We start from the raw sequence: 18662 nt of genomic DNA, 5'->3' as shown, positions 1-18662 counted from the left end.
CCTTTGCACGGGTTCTTTAACAACAGTTTAACAGAAGGATTCTTCAAGATCAGCTAGGGAAGCTATCTGTGTAACTGCATCTTGTTTGTCCAGTTTTCAAGTTCTCAGCAGCCCTGACTCTCTTAGCAGGGCTAGCTTGGGGGATTTTATTGACACAAAAGCAATTTTTCAAGAGTAAATACTAAAGAAAGGAATTATAGTATTAAAGTAATTTCAAAATCTTGAAAATCAGATAGCATCAGCATCTGAGAAAAATGGATGACTTCTGAGCTAGTTCAAAGAGAGCTAGGCAGAACTTGCATTATAGAAAAAAATTTATTTAGACATCTGTTGCTCTTAAATTACAAAAGTTAAAAAGAGCACGCAGTGCACTGACACATCACCGATTACTTCTAAAGCTGTTTTAAGACATAAGGTGGTTTCTTCGACAGAAGACAACTCAACATGATCCAAACTCAACTATCCATTTCTCGTATTTCTCAATGTCTGCAGCAGAAACAGATTTAGAAACTTTCTTCAAAGCTATTTCAAAGTCTTCCATAGTTGTTGGCATGTGCATTTCATCTCGGGGAAGATTTCTGATTTCTTCTGGTGTCAAGCCTTCAATACGCCTCCTCATAGCCATCAATGATGCATCTCTAGTCAGGAGGGTAAGAAAATAAAATCATTACTCAAATACAGGATGATGAGTTCAGTTGTTTGAAAGGCTCAACACAGCATTCCAGTTAAGCTGCTGCATTCAAAAAGATTCAATAAAGAACTGTAACCTTTTATGGGAAGATCTTCAAGTGCTTCTGCAACCTACAATACCACGCTATCCGTAGTTTTCAAACATGGCATTATCCTCACCAAATATCTGAACAGCTACTATTGATAGGCTAGGCAAAAGAGGTAAAGACAATAGTTTAAACATGGTTTAGCTGATGTCACTGCATGCCTATGATGTAGCTGCTGTTTATAGTATTTTTATACGGGAACAAGGCAATAACAATTTCACTCTTCCTAGATATAGAAGGAATAGCTGGAGTGTTTTGAATACTTCCTGGTTTGAACAGGAATCCCACTTCAAAGGTGGAGGAGTCAACAGTATCTACCTCCAATCTGCACACTCATAGCTAAATGTTAAATAACAAAATCTGTTCTGTATGTAGCTCCTCAAACTTTGGGCCTTAATGAGCACTGAGTGCTTTTACAAATGTATCATTTTCTTTAGTGTTAGGTTTGACTACCTTTAGATTTCCAGCAGTAAATCTGGTAGCAGCAGATGATGACCTAGTGAGGTGATAATTATACAACACTGGAAGGCTGAATTCATTGTTACAGATCTTATAATAACAAGAAAACACTGCTAATCTGCCTAGCAGTAAAAAAGATGGAAGTGTAATCTTAGTGATACCGCAACAGTACATTGTGTCATGTCAGAAGGTGAGAATCCAAAGAAAGAAAAGCTTACACCTTGTCTTCCGGAAGGATTTAGAAAAATGGTTTGAGTATATTCTCTGTTTCAGTACCATCTCCTCCCGCTAAAGGAAACCATAACTGTCAGACTTCACGAATTTACGAAATAATTCACAGAATATTCCTGCTGGAAGCTGGAGGGGACCCACAAGGATCAAGTCCAACTCTTAAATGAATGGCCTGTACAGGGATCAAACCCACAACCTTGATATTATTAGCACCATGCTCTGATCAACTGAGCTAATACTCAATGTAAATTAACAAATTAAAATCTCTTAATACAGGAACTAAAATTTCAGGACAACCAAAAGTTTGCCTTGTTGAACTCCATCTCAGCCAAGTATCACCATGCTTTGCTGTTACATCATCACTGGTAAACCATAAGCTACTGTTACACAATGGGGTGAGGGGACATTCTATGCATCTAATTTGCTTCCAGACAACAGTTAAAAAAAGCATAAAGTCCAGCAAAAACAATCCAGCCAATCAACCAACAAGCCCATCATACCTTAGCACACTGACAGAACTGAAGTGCAGCTGCCACCACTTCCTTTTGTGAAGTCATTTTATGAAAATGACAGTCCAGTGTTCCAAACTGAACTCCTGGTGCTTTCTCAAATGCACTCTTGGTGCCTGGAGAAGCACCAAAGCTATAGTGAAAACATAGGCAGCCACCCACTGTAAGACACAGCAGGGGCCAGTTCTGTTCTAAAGGCCTTTCAACATTGGCAGTCCACCCAAAACAATGATTCAAAGTTAGTTCATACTCGCATCTAATCTGCAATTTGGATGTATTTTGTATTTCTGGAATTTTAAACTAAAGATTCATCTTCATTTCCCCATTGTTACATGTTAACTGCTAGGAACTCTCATTTCTGACTGGTTTTCACTCTGGCTTAGCCAACTTTGGACTTCACCTCAAATTCTTTAAGATAGGAGGGCATTTTCAGTAAACCACAGCTCTTGGCCCACTTATTCTTATGTTTTGCTTGTGTCACTAGCAAGGACTGTCACAGTATACAGGTTTGAACATTACTCTGTTTACAGCCTGAAAGCCTGAACCATAAAAAAGCACTTTTAAATCATCCACATCTTTTTTTCTTAATGTAAATGGAACAATCATATCCAAGAGCTATTTCTCCTGACACTATGAACAAAGTGCAATTACTCAAGTTAATACAAGTACTTTCTTAGTGATTTCAAACCATGTACATATATCCAAATCTCAGTTCATCTGGATTTCTGCTTGCTGCCACCTCAGTCATCACTTCAGAGACTGCCAAAAATAGAAGATTTAGATGTTTCTTCATGGTTTTTTAATCTGTTTGCCCTTTTTTTTTTTTTTTTTGTTTAATAGTATTTGTACAAAGAGGCTTTGGTTAAAAAATCAAAAGTATATTGTGCACAACTACATACACACATAAAATTCACAAAAAATATTACAAATATTTTAATTTCTAAAATAAGTGTATTGATATTCAGTATAAAATTAATTACAAACAACAAACACTGAACAGACCGGAGGAGACAAACTGCAGGTAAAATGCACAAAGCAGCTGACCAAATAAAACATGAACCTATTAGCACAAACTCCTTTCAAAACAGAACCAAAGATCAAAAGAACCCTAAAAATTCATCTCACAAACCTACAAATGAAACAGATCTCCACAACAGAGATTCAGAGCAACTAACATAGCATTATTTTCCCAGACACTGCGCAAGGTTTGTTCAGGAAACTCTAGAGGCTCTGAACTTTTAGCTCAGCCTGCAGTGGCCCTGCTGACAGAGCCTTTGGTGGCAGCTTTGTGTACAGGCTGCTTGCTTTCATCCCTGTGGCACAGCACACTGTCCTCTCAGCTGTGCTGACACGTGCCTGCAGAGCCGTGTCAGGAATCCAGGCAAGACATGGATCTGAGTTTGAGGGAGCAGCCAGGAGGTGCTTTTACTCCAGCTCTCATCCTGCTCAAAACTGACAGACTGGGCTGGAACAACTAAGAGGTCAAGTCTTGCCCTGCCACAGTTCAGTGCTACCTCCAAAGCCTGAAAGCAGCATTACACAGGTGCTCATCAGATGACAACAGCATCATCTCAAGCAGCTTCAGCTCTCTGTCCCCTACTGCAGGTCTCAGAGCTTGCCACTGCCACAGCTGTGCCAGTGCAAGTCTTGATGTAAACAGGACAACTGACACTTGTCTCTTAACAGATCAGTCCTCTCCTTTCCAATTTTTCAAAGAAAATATAAGGGAAGAATTAGAAGATATTTTTAGTCAATTATTTCAGGAACCTAGGCTAGAGAATAGGCCACAAACAACTGTATGCCAACAGTACCGAGGAGACAGGGAAATGAAGGAAGCAGCAGAAAACTTTAGTCAGTCTCATCACAAAAACCAGTGTGCTGAGTACACAGCTCGTACCACCACACTGGACTCCACCTTTTCCATGTCATGAAAGAAGAAAACTCCATGTTTTTACTTTAGTTATTCCAGCCTCTATCACTGTTGCCTCTCACAGGCAATAGAAATATGGATTTCTGCAGAAGTCATACAGCCCAAGCAGAATGACTGCAACTCTACAAGTTAATCGTCCACTGGACAATCCTCATGCATGGAATTTAGTCTATATAAAAGAAGGTGGAATTTTACCTAAATCACAGCTTATTAGATTAGTAGGTTGCAACTACTTTTCAAATGGAAATTCAGGTAAATATTAATGCAGTATTTCAAGTTTTAGCCATACATAAAAGACAAGTTACAGCCATTTTTATCCAATAACTTTAATAGTGTAAACCGGCTACCTTACAAACAGTTTTCCCAAAGTTTGCAGCAGTAGTAACACAAATGATGCAATGTCAGCTTACCTGCATACATTGGTAATGTCTGCACCTGAATAACCTTCCATTTTCTCAGCTATGTTTGCAAGGTCAACATCGTCAGCCAGTTCCAGCTCTCGCAGATTTATTTTTAGGAGCTCCTCTCTACCTTTGGCTAATCACAGAAAAGAAAATTAAGTCTGTACCATGTACTTTCTGAAGATAAGTAATAAATTGAAGGAGGATAAGAGGGAAGAATGAGAAAAAGGATGCTCTACTTGCTTCAAGAGCAAATGGTCATGTTTAGATTTCAGCTGGTCCTGAATCCATAAGTGAATTAGATTTTTAAACCAAGTGACCAAAACTAAAGGAATGTTGATAAAATTCAGATTTTAGAAGTTTTAACTATCCTCTCCCCAATTCTTCATACCTGATGGTAGAGGAATATAAATTCTCTTTTCTAGTCTCCGTCTTAGGGCTTCATCAATATCCCAAGGAAAATTAGTAGCAGCAAGTACCATGACCATCTTAGAAGGATCATCATTTTCAGCAGCCCCCCCAACACCTGCAGTGGAGAAAAGAGGAGGTAAAATATACATATTTTTTTTTTAATTTCATGTACAGAGAAAACACTTCTGCAGTATTAAAGCAGAACTGTATTCTACTGCACTTTAATGAGCCCAAGCATAATAGAATCACCAAGAGCAACAGAGTTCGCGTTTTCATCTCTATGACAGCCTGCAAGCATCAATGGAAGCTTGGTTTAAAGAGCAGCAGGGGCACAGGGTTCTGCTCAGACTAGGAAGCTCCTCTCTATCATGGCCAGAATGGTCTTACACCAGAGTTATTTGTACTTCTGCCACAACAGTGGTTCAATTTTCACACTAACATCCTGTAGCAGCCTGTGAGGAAACAAAACAACGCCCAACACCATCACCACACCAAAACCCAACATCCCCCACAGCATTCACCAACAGCCACACTAAAGCAGCATGACTCCCCTACAAGATGTCTTCAACTTCTGAAATCAGGCCAAAGGTTTCATATGTACAGCTGGACAGTGCAAACTGCTGAAGTGAATGTTTAAATCTGGTGGACTAATCAAGTTCTTACAGACAGAACACCTCAGTTTCTTAACACTATGAATCTGCTACAACAGGAAGAAGGTCATTTTATTGAAGTTGCTACTCTCTGTATCTACTGTTTTTGCTTAGAACAGGATTGGGCTGTGGGGTAGCTGTTGTACCTAGTCTGCCTGAGAGTCTACATATAAAACAATTTATTAATGCCTAAGTAAAAGGATTCAAATAGTTCTTAGTAATAAAATCAGATTATGTACATACTTAATATTAGAGCTCTGCTGCTCTTTAAATACAAAAATAAAAGGGTACCAACATCAGAGGAGGAGAAATAAACATGCAGATCTTCTGACTCATGGAATTCTATCACAAATCAGTCCATAGATTAGCACTTCTCAGTAGTTCCTTTCTTTCTCTCTGCTCCTCAGAATATAAAATGGATGCCTCTATAGCAACTCTGTGTTGTTACCTACTTTTGAACTTCACTGATTTGTGAAATTTTAGCCATATATCTGTAGTGAACTCAGTGTTTTGAAATGAAAACTCTCCCAACCACTTCTATAAAACAGAAGATCTTCAATTGTTACTTATATTTTTAGGAGAAAAAGAGATCCCAAAGAAGTTAAGTGTAATACTGCCTTTGAAGTTTAAATAGAAACAGGTAACAGTTCTTTTGAAGCACTTTTTACTTAATTTTGAAGAAGTGAGTGATATGCCAGGCAAAGACTGAGAGAAGCAGTTTTTTTTTTCCTGCTGATCTTTTGAAATATTGTATTTTTCACTGAATCTTCCTTATTCTGGGTCACTAATATAAAATCATAGCTCAGAGACCAAAAGTATGTTAAATAATGTCACCTGTAGCTTTTAACCCCAATTTCATGAAAAGCTTTTGAAAAACTGCTTCTGAAGAATGGCGTTTTCCATTTTTTTCTTTTTTTTGTCCCTCAAGTTTCCTCCCATCCAGCAGTTCCCAGTGATCCAGGTTATTTACCGTCCATTTGAACTAGCAGTTCTGCCTTCACACGTCGGCTGGCTTCATGCTCCTCTGAAGTTCCCCTGCGGCTACAGATGGAGTCTATCTCATCAATAAATATGGTTGTTGGGGCATAAAATCGAGCCTGAAGAAAGCAAAAGATAAAGCAGAAGCTGAAATAGCAGTTTGTTCCCACTTAAGAAGTAGCAGCATATTCAGAGCAGAGCAATGATGCATTTACCCCAGCTTCTAGGTATAAAAGGATCCCCACCCTTCCCTCTCTTGGACCCCAGCACTCAGGTACAGAGCAGCTGTGCATTCATTCACAGCCTTTGAGTAGAAGGGCTTTTGGCAAAGTCCCGTAGTTGTTAGGGCTACAAATAAACATTTCATGAACTATAGGCAGTTTCCCACATTAGGAGAAACATTTGAAACTGTGAAAGTCATCACAGAATGCTTGAATAATATCTCAGTTAAAGCCAGGATGAATGTTAAGCTGGGACATCATGACATGGAACCTGTCCAAGAGATAGGTCAACTGCAAAATAACTGACATTTTTGAAAACAAGAGCATTTAAAGACAAGGATCCAGGATAATAAGAGCTATTGTATTACAGCAGTTGAAATGCTGCTCATTGTGTTATCTGCATTTTTGACCAATTACATTAAATGAGCTGGTATCCTGCCTAACAAACTGTAATGTAAAAGATCTTTTATTTCCTGCCTTATCTGATTACTGTAATTGTAACTCTGCTGTCCCCTTCAGTACTGGGCACTCTAGCAAACACTGCACACATACCTGCCAACACAGGTAAAAAAAAGACAACTATTTCCTGAATATTATTTCAAGTATTATGTGCTCTGAAGCCAACTGCAGTTTGGAAGGCCACTTCTTTTAACCACAAACAAAAAACCACCCACAAAAACAACAAAACGCACAGCCTAAATAGGGTTCTCACCCAGAAAGCAATTAATTCCATCCCTAGATTTCCATTCAACTATGTTCTACAGCACTCACCAGCTTATAGTGAGCTACCTCCAATGTAGCAAGCTAACCCCGAAAATAAAAAACAACCTATTTTTCAGCCTTTATAAATCCATTTAGGAATAATCATGAAACACAAATGGACAAATGAGAAATGCCCCAAGCATTTGAAGTTTGGAGAGTTGTTTATGTATGCTGTAAGTTTGAAACCTTGGTAAGGTTTCACTGTTCCAGAGGTGATTCTACTTCATTATCTTCGTGTTCAGAAACTTAAATCACCATTTCAAACAGCAGACGAACAAGTTTCTCAGATTCTCCTCGGTATTTTGAGGTAAGTGTGGAAGAAGAAACATTGAAAAAAGTTGTCTTGCATTCAGTGGCTACAGCTTTTGCTAGGAGAGTCTTTCCAGTACCAGGAGGACCAACCATCAACACACCCTATAAAAATGAAAAAGAACCACTTTTAGGACAGGAATCAAAACAAAGGATTTTACAGTTTACTTATTGTAATAGTACTACTGGATGTAAATTTTCCCTTGAAAAGTTATTCAAAGGTAAGTAATGAGTATCATGGCTTACTCAAAAACACCTAGCTGAAGACAGTGTGCAGGTATCTGGCTGACATATTTATTTTGTTGTTATTTACAAATAACAACAAAATAAATAAATTTTATTTATACAAATAAATCTTGTTACTAAAATGCAGGAAGAATTTATTTAAACTGTAAAACATTTGAAATTTCTTGTTCTGCCAAGATCCAATCTCAAAATCCTACTTATAATCGCAGGAGCAGATTTTTTCATACCTTCCAGGGTCTTCTAATCCCCTTGAAAAACTCTGGCATCCACATTGGTAAAACTACAGCTTCCTTAAGCAGCTTTTTGGCTTCTACTAAATCAGCAATGTCATCCCTGATAAGAAATAGAAAGTTGTTTGACAGATTCAGACAGGAGGCAAAAGAATCACTCCACAGCTCAAAAAACTACACAATTAAACTTATTGTTACACATTGGTTCTCCCATAAATCTAATTCGTTTTCCTGAATTGTTTACATTCTAATGGCAAAAGCTGTATCAGCTACAATTGACATCTGCCTGGCAGACTCCAGATGGATGCAAAAGCAAAAAAACCCCTCAAACTATTTCACTAGAGCACCACTGTCAGTATTCAGAGAAAGACAAGGAGAAGAAAGCAGGTTGGTTAAACTTAGTCTAATTACCAATTATGCTTTCTTGTTTTGCTGAGAGGTTGGAGGTCCCTGAAACTTTAAATACCATTCTTTCATTGTCACAAGAACAACTTGCTGAAGACTAGCAAATGGAGCGGAATTAAACAGAATGTTTAGAATTCTTTTCCAGAGTTATAAAGGTATTAATTCTTAGATACCTTACAGGTTGGTTTTATTTCCTTGAAAGTAACTTTCAGGCCATTCCTCTTATCAGCATATACCCAAGTAATATTTTGGTTTCAGAACAAATCTATATGAAGAACTAGTTTAAAATCTGAAGTTGTAATTTAAGATTTGATATAAAAACTGAAACATATATTTAAATATTAAACTGAAACACAAGGCAGTTGCACGCACACAAAGTGTTCTGTGGGACTCTTTGGTTTTTTTTAAAGCATACTTTATTTGCCAGAAGATTTTTGCTCATTTAATCCTCACAAAACCACCTAAGCTTGGAAACATTTGTAACACAAAACAAGCTTTATATAAGGTTTAATATTTAACATGTTTATGTAAAGGTACTGGCACAGGGTTATATTTTATACTAATGGCCACATTACATCCAGCAACATTTCAAAGGGTTCCTACATTGACATAGCTTCTTTTTTAATCAGTTTTCTGTCTTGATATGCCCCAGAGTAGCAAGACAGATTTTCAAATGAAGAAACACTGATAGAAATGAGAAATTTTTACATTGCAAAAGAGTATCTCAAAAAATGATACTAGGACTCTCAGAAATTTTTGAGAAGCTTTCTATGGCCAAGTTGGACAGGACTTTAGGCAACTTGATTTACAGAAAGATGTACCTGCCATGGCAGGGGACAGCTTTAGCTGGTCTTTAAAAGTCCATCCAGCCCAAACTATGTTATGAATCTATGTGTGGAAAAAAATTTTTTTGAGCTCTAGAAGTATTCAACTACATTAAAAATTTAGTTGCCTATTTAAAATCAGTAAGGAAAACCTGTATGTACTTTTATATTTATGTATCTGTTAAAATAATTAATTCTTGTCATATCATGTGAGAGGAAATAGAATCAACTCAAGAGACTAGCAGCAGGACTCAAACTTACCATCGGATGTTGGGATTCTGAGAAATTATATCTCTTTCCAAAGCTTCTACTAAATCTTTGTCATATCCAGTACTATCAAATTTCTTTGGTTCAGACTCTGAAATCTCAGATGTGGATTTGTTCTACAGATAAAGGATATAACAGTGTAAATACATAACTATGGTCATGCTACTAATGAATTTTTACAGTCCATGACAGCATCATACTTTTAGAAGGTGACAACATAAACCAGCATGAAAATTATGAAGCATCCATATTACAGCTGCACTGCAGGATGGATCTGTGTGTTTCACCCAGATTTCTCTACTGCCCTGGTTCCATTTCCTTCTCCCCAAAGCCAGCATATTGTACTGATGCAGTTTCTTTGCTTTGGTACCTAACCAAAACTGCATACACCTATCCCAGTGTAAGAGTTTCTGCCTCTTCTCAGAGAAATCTGAAACTATCTGAGACACAATAGGGGAAAATTGTGTGTAAGACTGAACCACAAAGCATCACACTGAGAGTATCTCAAATTCTCCAAGTGTCACAAATATGTCACATATGTGGGACATAAAAAAAAAAAAAATTAAGCATGACTTTCATATGTAGAATGAGCAATGGTGATCTGCAGGGAGACCACAGGGGTTAAAACAAGAGCTAATTAACTGATACAGAAGCATAGACATGAACAGCAGAGAAGCAGCTCTGCAGCAGAGTCAAAGCAAAGAAGCTACATGGCTGAAAGGGCTCAAACAGCAGAGACCATGCAACTGAAAGGAAATAAAATGCACTAGACATACCCTGGCTTTATACATTTAACAGCAAGCACTGGTGATGACAGAACAACTGTAAAAAAGAAAAAGAGACCTATCCTGTCTCTCTGTGGGTATATTCTGATGGAGAGAGGATTATCACTCATAGGCAATCTAACTTAGCTCCTAATAAAAGTAGTATCTTACACAGATTATACTTGTAGATTATACTACCTCCACAGGCCATAACATCACAACTTAGGGTTGCTGAAGCTAACAAACTATTGCATGGATATTTGATTTATTTAGACCCTGGAAAACTATGAATCTGCTGTTTTCCATATGGTCTCTTACCTTGGTCATCTGCTAAATTTATGGAGACCAGAGCACAAAGCAAAAATTAAAGAACTCTGATCACAGTTCAAGTATGCTGGGGTTTTGTTTGTTTAGAACTGAAGAGAGTACGTGGCTAGCAACATAGCTCAAAAGAAAAAAAAATAAAGAAACAAAAAAAAATCAAGGGTTTCATTTAAGGATTAAGTAAGTCTTGATATGCTTTGGAAGAGGCACATCAATCTTGGTTTAAATTTAAAGCAATTATGCCACAAAGATGTTCCATGTGAATGAGCTCCACCAGGCTCTACTTCAGAAATTCAGTGATGTCATTTAAACAACTGCCTTCAAGTTGCAGTAAACACGTCACAGAATCAGAGAATGAGTCAGGCTGGAAGAGACCACAGCAGGTCATCTGGGCCAACCTCCCTGCTCAAGCAGGGTCATCCCTGAGCACACGGCACAGGATTCCAGAAGGTTCTTGAGTATCTCTAGTGAGGGAGACACCACAACCTCTCTGGACAATCTGTTCCAGTGTGTGGCTACCCACACACTGGAAAAGTAAAAGTACTTCCTCATCTTCAGGCGAAGCTTCCTGTGCATCAGTTTCTGCCTGCTGCCTCTTGTCCTTTTGCTTGGAACCACCACAAAGAGTCTGGAAACATCCTCTTGGCACACACCTTCAGAGACATTTACCAGATCCCAACTTCCCAGAGCAACTGTTTGTTTTTATTAATCCATAACCAACACTGTGCATGAAGAAAAGACACCTTACAAGGTGAGATTCAAATCAGCATGCTGACATGAACAGAAGAAACATTTTATAGGCATGTCATTTTCCAATAGACTTTGTAATATATTTTATAATTCCAATAGTAAGAAAGCACAACTGAGCTTCTCAACACCATGAAGTTATTTTCAAGTTTACCTTTTCCTCTTTTCCTTTATTTTGCGGATCCTTTTTTTCCCGGCTGCGGACTGCCTTCCCTTTATCATTGGGGTTCCGGGAGGAGGGACGGTGAGAGCCTCTGACAGCTGCACTCACACGATTATTGTGGCCTCTGCAATCACTGCACGGAGCAGACTGACGCTTCCTGGGTCCTGGCGAAGGTCTAATTAGTTGTAACATATGCAAAAAGCCTCAGTGTAAAGCCACTGCTGAGCACCACACAACCAAATCAACTGGTTACAAACTGAAAAGCCATTTGGCTCAAGATAAAAATCTGTATGTCAGAAACAAGACAGATACTTTTAGACAGTGACTAAAAACCCATTTTCCCTGTGCCACAAGCTCAGGGTCCCCTGCTTAAAATAAGTGCCTTGCTTTGTATATTTCATCAGTAGGAGCTCAAAAAATTAACAAACAATGATTTGACACTACAGTAGAAGTAATCTAATAGTGTCACTTTCTGTCAAAATGTAGAGTTCTGTGCCTGCGTTGCAAGTACTCCTGTCCCCTCCTTCAGGCTACCACTGGCATGTGTTGGAACCTCCAGTGAGCCAGGTCAGATAGCTATTCACAAAAAAAGGCAAAAAAAACCAAACAAAAACCACTAGACACACAGAACAATATCTTTAGCATCCTGAACCAGCTAATTAATGCCAACAGAGACAAAAGTGAAATAAAAACTCAAAACCAAACACCAAACAACGTGGGCAACAGTGTGTGGGGGTAAGAACCTTGACATTAAGTCAGGACAATGTAAGATAAAACCCCAGAACGTTCACCTGACACCTCCTTCACCACAAATGGTGTCAAGCTGCTGGTGTGAGTGTTACACATCTAAGCACAAGAACAAAAATTGCACCACAACAGGTTGAAGCTGTTCAAGGCTGAAGCCAAAGCATACATTGTCCTGATAAATATTAATTTAGGTCTTCAGGTTTCCTCTTACCTACGTTCAGCAGGTACTGGCAAAGACCAGACTTCTGCATCATGAGCTGGTAATTCTTGTTGTGAGGCTTTCAATGGAGTATTGTCTAGTTTAAAACTCTCCAGTGTTTTCATTATATCTTTCACATGCTTAGCTTCCACACTTATCTCCTGCCAAACCTGATTTTAAAAAAAGGTAGATTAAGCACACTGGAAATAAGTTTGTAACAGCCCTCTGTTCAAGCCCATGAAATGCCTGGATGGATTCCACAGGGTTTAATGAGCTACCTAATTCTACTTCAATAAACAAGAATTACACACATTAGATATTAAGAAGGTTTTTCTGCCTTCCTCAGCACATTTAAAGAACAAACAAAGAGATTTTGGATTTAATATCAAAGAGACTTTTTAAACAAATTTTTCAGATTAAACAGGTATGACAGAACCTAACAGACTAAATATCAATCAAAAGTATCAACCAAATAGGCAAAATATCAATAAAAAAAAAAAGAGGTTTTTTGTTGAAGACAAATTATCAACTTGCTGTTAAGGACCTTAGTCCCACTAAACATTGAGGGAAATAAGACCCTAAAGATACCAGGTGAAAAAACTTGAACACAACAGGGGTACTCATCAGCAGAGCTGTCAGGGCAGACATTGCACTTTCTCCTCAGAGCCCTATTCTATTGACTGTTCTGCCACTGTCAGACAAAGAAGTCATAAAGATGACTTAAGTCTACATAACAAAAAAGAAGCCTATATATAACAACACTACTTTATGAGATAATGGGGTAAGTATTTTTATATTTTTGTTTGCAATAAGATAGAAAATTCTTGCTACTTCAATGCTTTTCCCTCAAGATGTCCCAGAAAAGTGCTATTTACCTGCTGCCATTTCTGCTGCAGGTAGGTATCTCTCACAGAGTACAGATACTTATTCATTTGGTCAAGAACTCCCTGGTAGTAGACCATTGCAGAGTCGTAATTTCCCAGTAAGGCATATTCACGGGCCAACTTCACATTCTCAATGATCATAACAAGGCTCATGTTCAACATGAAGCTGAAAAAAAAATACGAAATATTAACATATGCTTATTATTTCATTTGGCATTAAAACATAGAAGCTGAGAAAACATTGCCTACAAAAAAAAAAGGCCTAAAATGAATGTCATACATATAAAAAGGTAATTGATGTTCTATTAGTAGAAATTAACCTTTTCATGTTACAGCTTTGTTTCTTGTCACGGAAATTCTGCCAAAAAGCCCATGTAAGATATACAAATTTAAATGCATTATTACAAGTCACAGTTGCATACTCTCCTTACATCTTTATTCTACTGAAGATAAATTAGTATTTTACTGTGACTGGCCTGTCTTGTGTGGTTTAAAAACAAACCCTCATAAATACCAAACAAGCAATAAACCAAAACCCTTCTTCCTAATGCATTATGTTTCCTTAATTTTTTTTTCCTTAAAAAAAATTCCATGCTTGGGAGTTTTAATAGTCTTTAATAGTCTTTAATAGCCTGGTGAAAAACACTGTTCTTCTATTAGCATGATTTCACAATTCTTCAATTTTATTTAATGTTTCTTTGAAACAAATATCCACTTTCCGTGCCCCGCTTGCACCTTCCTATCACCTTCATTCTTACACCTACAAAGAAACCCCTGAAAAACATCAAGGCTGTTTAAGTTATCACTGAAAGTTAAGCAAAAGCCACAATCAAACCCTTAGTATGTAACCACCCATTTTATTTAATGCATTTTACAAACCATGCTGTTTTCCCCGTCAGTGGTGCTTGTTTGTGGTTTTTTGGAGCAAACATTACAGACTGTGACTACTTCCACTTTGCAGCACTAACAGAATCTGTGCTTTTAGATTTGAATAGCACAGAAGTTTACTTATACAAGTACAGCAGAAGTAGAAGCAGTAGAAGTAGACTCATTCTTTACAGTGCTATTGTCCATGGAGCAGTTCTCCCACATTGTCAGTGTCTTATACACCCCAGCCACTTCTTCTCTAGGACAGTTGTGCTGTCTCCACTTTTCTTATCTCTTACACACCAAGAATTTCCCCATTCTCCTTCTAATTTCCTAACCAAGCACAGAAAACACTGAAATCAGCAAAAAACCACACCAGCAGGAGAGTCATTCTACTCTCCCTTTCGTACCTGTACCCAGTGCCAGGAAGAAGCAACTGCAGACAAGCAACTCCAGCTAAGCCCTGGGATGAAGCATACTTGATACAGATCAACTATTTAAAGAATGTAAGAGGCACTAAATTCACATGCGCAATAAACAGACTTAGGGCTGAATATATTTCAAGACTAGGTCAGGGTCGAGCTTGGACACATTATCAGAGGTTTCAGAAGCCACTCTTTGCACACACCTGCCAACCTATTGCTAAAATGTGAGCTTTCCATCGTAAAGAGGGGCTGTTAAGTACAAATCAAACATTTTAGGGCTTTCATTAATTTTTCTGTCCCCTTCCCAAGTAGTTCCACTCAGAGAAACACAGCTCAGGCATTTCTGAGCCAACATCCTCTTCTTTATTTGCTTCCCTCCTCTTCCTTTCCCAGCTTCCATTAGAGCAAATAGCTGCTGTCAAAATTTTCAATCCAGATGAGCAGAACTCTGGCAGCAGCAGAGCTGAAGACAGGCCTCCATGAGCCCACACCCATCCCTGCAGAGGGGACCCGTGGGGTGAGCAGGGAACCTGCTATCACAGGACCTGCACGGTGTAATCTCACTCTGGCCAGACACTCACTCGCCCAGCTGGCCATGATGTCTACAAGCTGATACAGTTAATGTGACCACCAACTACAAAGATTAACATAGCCCAAGCTAATTAGGCTTTGAGGACACAGTTTGGCTTGGGAGTTTTGTTGGTTTTAACCTCAGAAGAAAGGGCCTGAAGATGTTTGTCAACTGCTGTATGGATCATCACACAGATGTTAACAAAGTTTTCCCTGCTGTATTTAGGAGCGAGCTTTTCCACTCTTGCTCATCCTACCAGATACACCTGTTTGCCTGTCCTGAGAATTCAAACTGATGACTAACATACTGAAATCACGAGTTGAGCAAGATGCTAATAGACATTTTAAAAATCAAGTAATAGCAAGCTACTAAAATCAAACTAGACTTTTAAATACAGAGAGAAGTCATACGTAACTTTTTTCACTGAATGCTGTAGAGCAATCCAAGCAGAACAGCAACTTTATGTACACAGAAAAAGAAAAGTTTATAAGAATAGTTTTCATGTGGAAATGTGAAAATAACTAGAATTAGAAAAAAAATAAACAACAAAACTAAAGAGGCTAAGTCGGAAATGTATGAAAGCTTGGGACCAAAAGGATAGCACTGCACATAATAAAAACAGTCAATGACATTTTCAGGTTAGAAAGGGCAGAGAATATAAGGCTAGAAAGAATAAACAGACATGTAAGCAGACTAAGCTAGCAACTCATGGGAAGAAACAAAAGAAGGAAGAAGGTGCTCACTCGAGCTGATAATACTATTGGAATCTACCTGTCTCACCAGTGCTACTGAAAATGCAAGATAATTTGGCTTAAACTAGAAAACCAATTTAATTTGTTGCCTCATCTTGACTCATGAGAGCAAAAGAGCTTTTGAAGTGGCTTCCAAATATAAGGCTCTTGAGTACAAGTGAGGCAGAAAAAGCTGCTGGCTCTGCTTATGTCTGGACATGCCACTGCTGCTGCCACAACTTCAGGCAGTGTCAGAGCTGATATACTAATGAGTCCATGAGTCTGCTGCACTTGTAAGTGAAGATGGTAAAGAAGCTCTAAGGGGGAAAAAGAAGAGTCAGAGTACTAATCTGAAAGCAGACTGAAGTTTGTGGCAGGAGGTGACAATATACTGGGGCAGTACAGCAGGGTGGAGAACTCCCTACACACAAATACAGAGTTAAACCAGAAGGGATTAAAACTCTCAAAAACTAATCCTGCACTACTTATTAATTTTTAAAGTATTTACAAATACTTAGCAACATCACATGTGTTTACAAATACTTGGTGCTATCACGTAACAGGATGTCAAAGCAGCAGGTCTGCACTTACTAGCCACAACCTTTCCATGAATCATGACCAGTGAAGTTATCTAAGTTCCAACAGCTGCTGAAACAGTGAAGAGCTCATAAAGTTTACAGTGAACAGGATACAAGGAAAATAACCTAAGGACTTTGTCTTCCAAGTTTAATTCTTTACTGTGTACAAACACACAGACTTCACAAGAATAACCACTTTTCACACCAGCTGTGAGTATTAAGGCTGTCCGAAATTAACCCATCTCTAGTTGCAAAATACATTTTATCATTTGCTCCAAGGACCTAAAATATTTCTAGAGTATAGAACAGCCAAGTCCAGCAAGGGCTGAACCTAACAAAGGTTCAATATCCCTACAACTTGTGAGAATGAGGTTTTGGAACTTATTTTTGTACTTCATTTGAAAGATACCAGCCTAACCATTATCAAGAAAACCCTGAGGATACTTCAAGCTTTCCATAATAAGTTCAAGAAATCATCAGTGGAAAGTACTGTAAGTAATTTCTGCTCAGAGTCGTATGTTAGAATCCAGAAACACTGCATCAATCCTGTAACACAAAGAAGACGCCCAAACTTTAAAAAATAAAAGAAGAGGTTGACTGATAGTGTGTCAATTACTGTGGTAGACCAGCTGACTGGAAGGCATGAACTGTATGTGGAAAATACTTTCAAGGAGTTCTTTGCTCCAACCTTAACGTCTGGACTAAGCCAGAGCCTGAATTTTGGCAGAGTGCACATGTTTCCATTATTTCAGCCTGCTATACCGGCTCTGACATCAAAGCAACCCTGTAATATTTGCAAAGTTCTCTTGGCAAGCCAGAGGAGAAAAAAAACACCTCACAGTAACAGCTTTCAGGAATCAGTTTTTAGTGATGCCACAATGGCCTGCATCACCTCTGAGTTTGCTTCCACCTTTAATACTCTTCTTCATAACATCCATGGCCAGCAACATTTGGTCTCAACAAATGACTGCGTTGATTACTGGGGAAGGAGAGATGCCAGACTTACTGGATACTAAACAAAATGGTTCTCATGCATTTGCTGTATTTAGCAGTAACAGCATTAGAACCATCAGCAGCCACAAACCTAAGTATGGCTGGCAGTTTGTGGAAAATAAAAAACATTTAAAAATCAATCACTAGGTAGAAACACATGGGTGGCATGTCATTTTACGTTTTCCAGGCTAAGCCTTTCAGAAGGCTTTATTAAACAGGCTTCTCCCCACTTCATAGGGGCTGGCATTCTTTTTGGCGATCAATGTTAAATTAACAAATTTCTCTGGAAGTTTAGTGAGGTCCGCGGCTGAATAGGTATCTGAAATTGCTGCCGACAGCTTCTGTCTGGAGAGAAAGCTTGCATCGCCGCAGATTACTGCACATTAACAAAAAACGCCACACCGCCAAAACAGGTGGAGGGTGAAGGGAGACCGGGGAAGCAGCGCTCCGTGCCCGGGCCGGTGCCAGCAGCCCCGGGAGCGCACCCGGGCGGGCTGCGGGGCCGGGAGCGCCGGCCGCACCTGCGGGCAGCGGCAGCCCCGGGCAGAGCTGCGCCGAGCACGTGTGAGCACAGCCCCGACAGAACGAGCTCCGTGGTCACGGCTGTCGCCACAGCAGCCCCGCGGCCCCTCGCCCTCCGGCCGCGGGCAGAGCAGCCGGAGCCGCCCGTGCCCGGGAACCCTCAGGGTGCCCCGCCACGCGGGGCGCGGCCGCCGCCGGCCCGGGCCCGCCGCTCCCTGCGGCCCGGCCGGACCCCGGGCCCCTCCCGTCACTTACTCCTCTCCGGAGCTCGCTCCCGCGGCGGCGGCAGCAGCTCACGGCGGCACCAGCCACGACCCCTCCGCTTCTTCCGCCCCCTTCCTCCCGCAGCGCCGCTGGCCCCGCCCCGGCCCTGCCCTCCACCTCCCGCCGCCGCCGCCGGCAATTTTTGAAGGCAAATCCGGCTGCGTCACTTCCAGCCTGGGAGGACGGGGAGAAGGCCCACCCAGCCGGACCGACGAGCAGTTGGTTTACGTTTGAGCGTTATAACTAAGAGCGAAGGGTTGTTTTGTTTTTAAAT

At 39.7% G+C, this 18662-nt stretch overlaps 1 protein-coding gene across 2 annotated transcripts; it reads right to left on the bottom strand.

Moving 5' to 3' along the window:
- Window positions 1-296: 296 nt before the first annotated feature.
- KATNA1 (katanin catalytic subunit A1) lies at window positions 297-18480 on the bottom strand. Of its 2 annotated transcripts, none has more exons than XM_021540631.1 (11): window positions 18380-18480; window positions 13429-13603; window positions 12566-12723; window positions 11599-11782; window positions 9604-9725; window positions 8111-8216; window positions 7584-7742; window positions 6338-6464; window positions 4698-4832; window positions 4316-4442; window positions 297-638 (listed from the first exon to the last, which is right to left on the bottom strand). In XM_021540631.1, the coding sequence occupies exons 2-11, from the start codon at window positions 13597-13599 to the stop codon at window positions 440-442; spliced, it is 1488 nt and encodes a 495-aa protein (XP_021396306.1). In that variant the 5' UTR covers window positions 13600-13603; window positions 18380-18480; the 3' UTR covers window positions 297-439. The 2 variants fall into 2 exon arrangements, with proteins under 2 accessions (XP_021396306.1, XP_077638323.1); XM_077782197.1 differs by lacking the exon at window positions 18380-18480 and adding an exon at window positions 16623-17225.
- Window positions 18481-18662: the final 182 nt, after the last annotated feature.

The sequence above is a fragment of the Lonchura striata genome, chromosome 3 (genome assembly GCF_046129695.1).
Source record: "Lonchura striata isolate bLonStr1 chromosome 3, bLonStr1.mat, whole genome shotgun sequence".
Taxonomy (NCBI): Eukaryota; Metazoa; Chordata; class Aves; order Passeriformes; family Estrildidae; genus Lonchura; species Lonchura striata.
The sequence above is the reverse complement of the archived record's forward strand: the minus strand, read 5'-3'. Positions and strand labels throughout refer to the sequence as shown.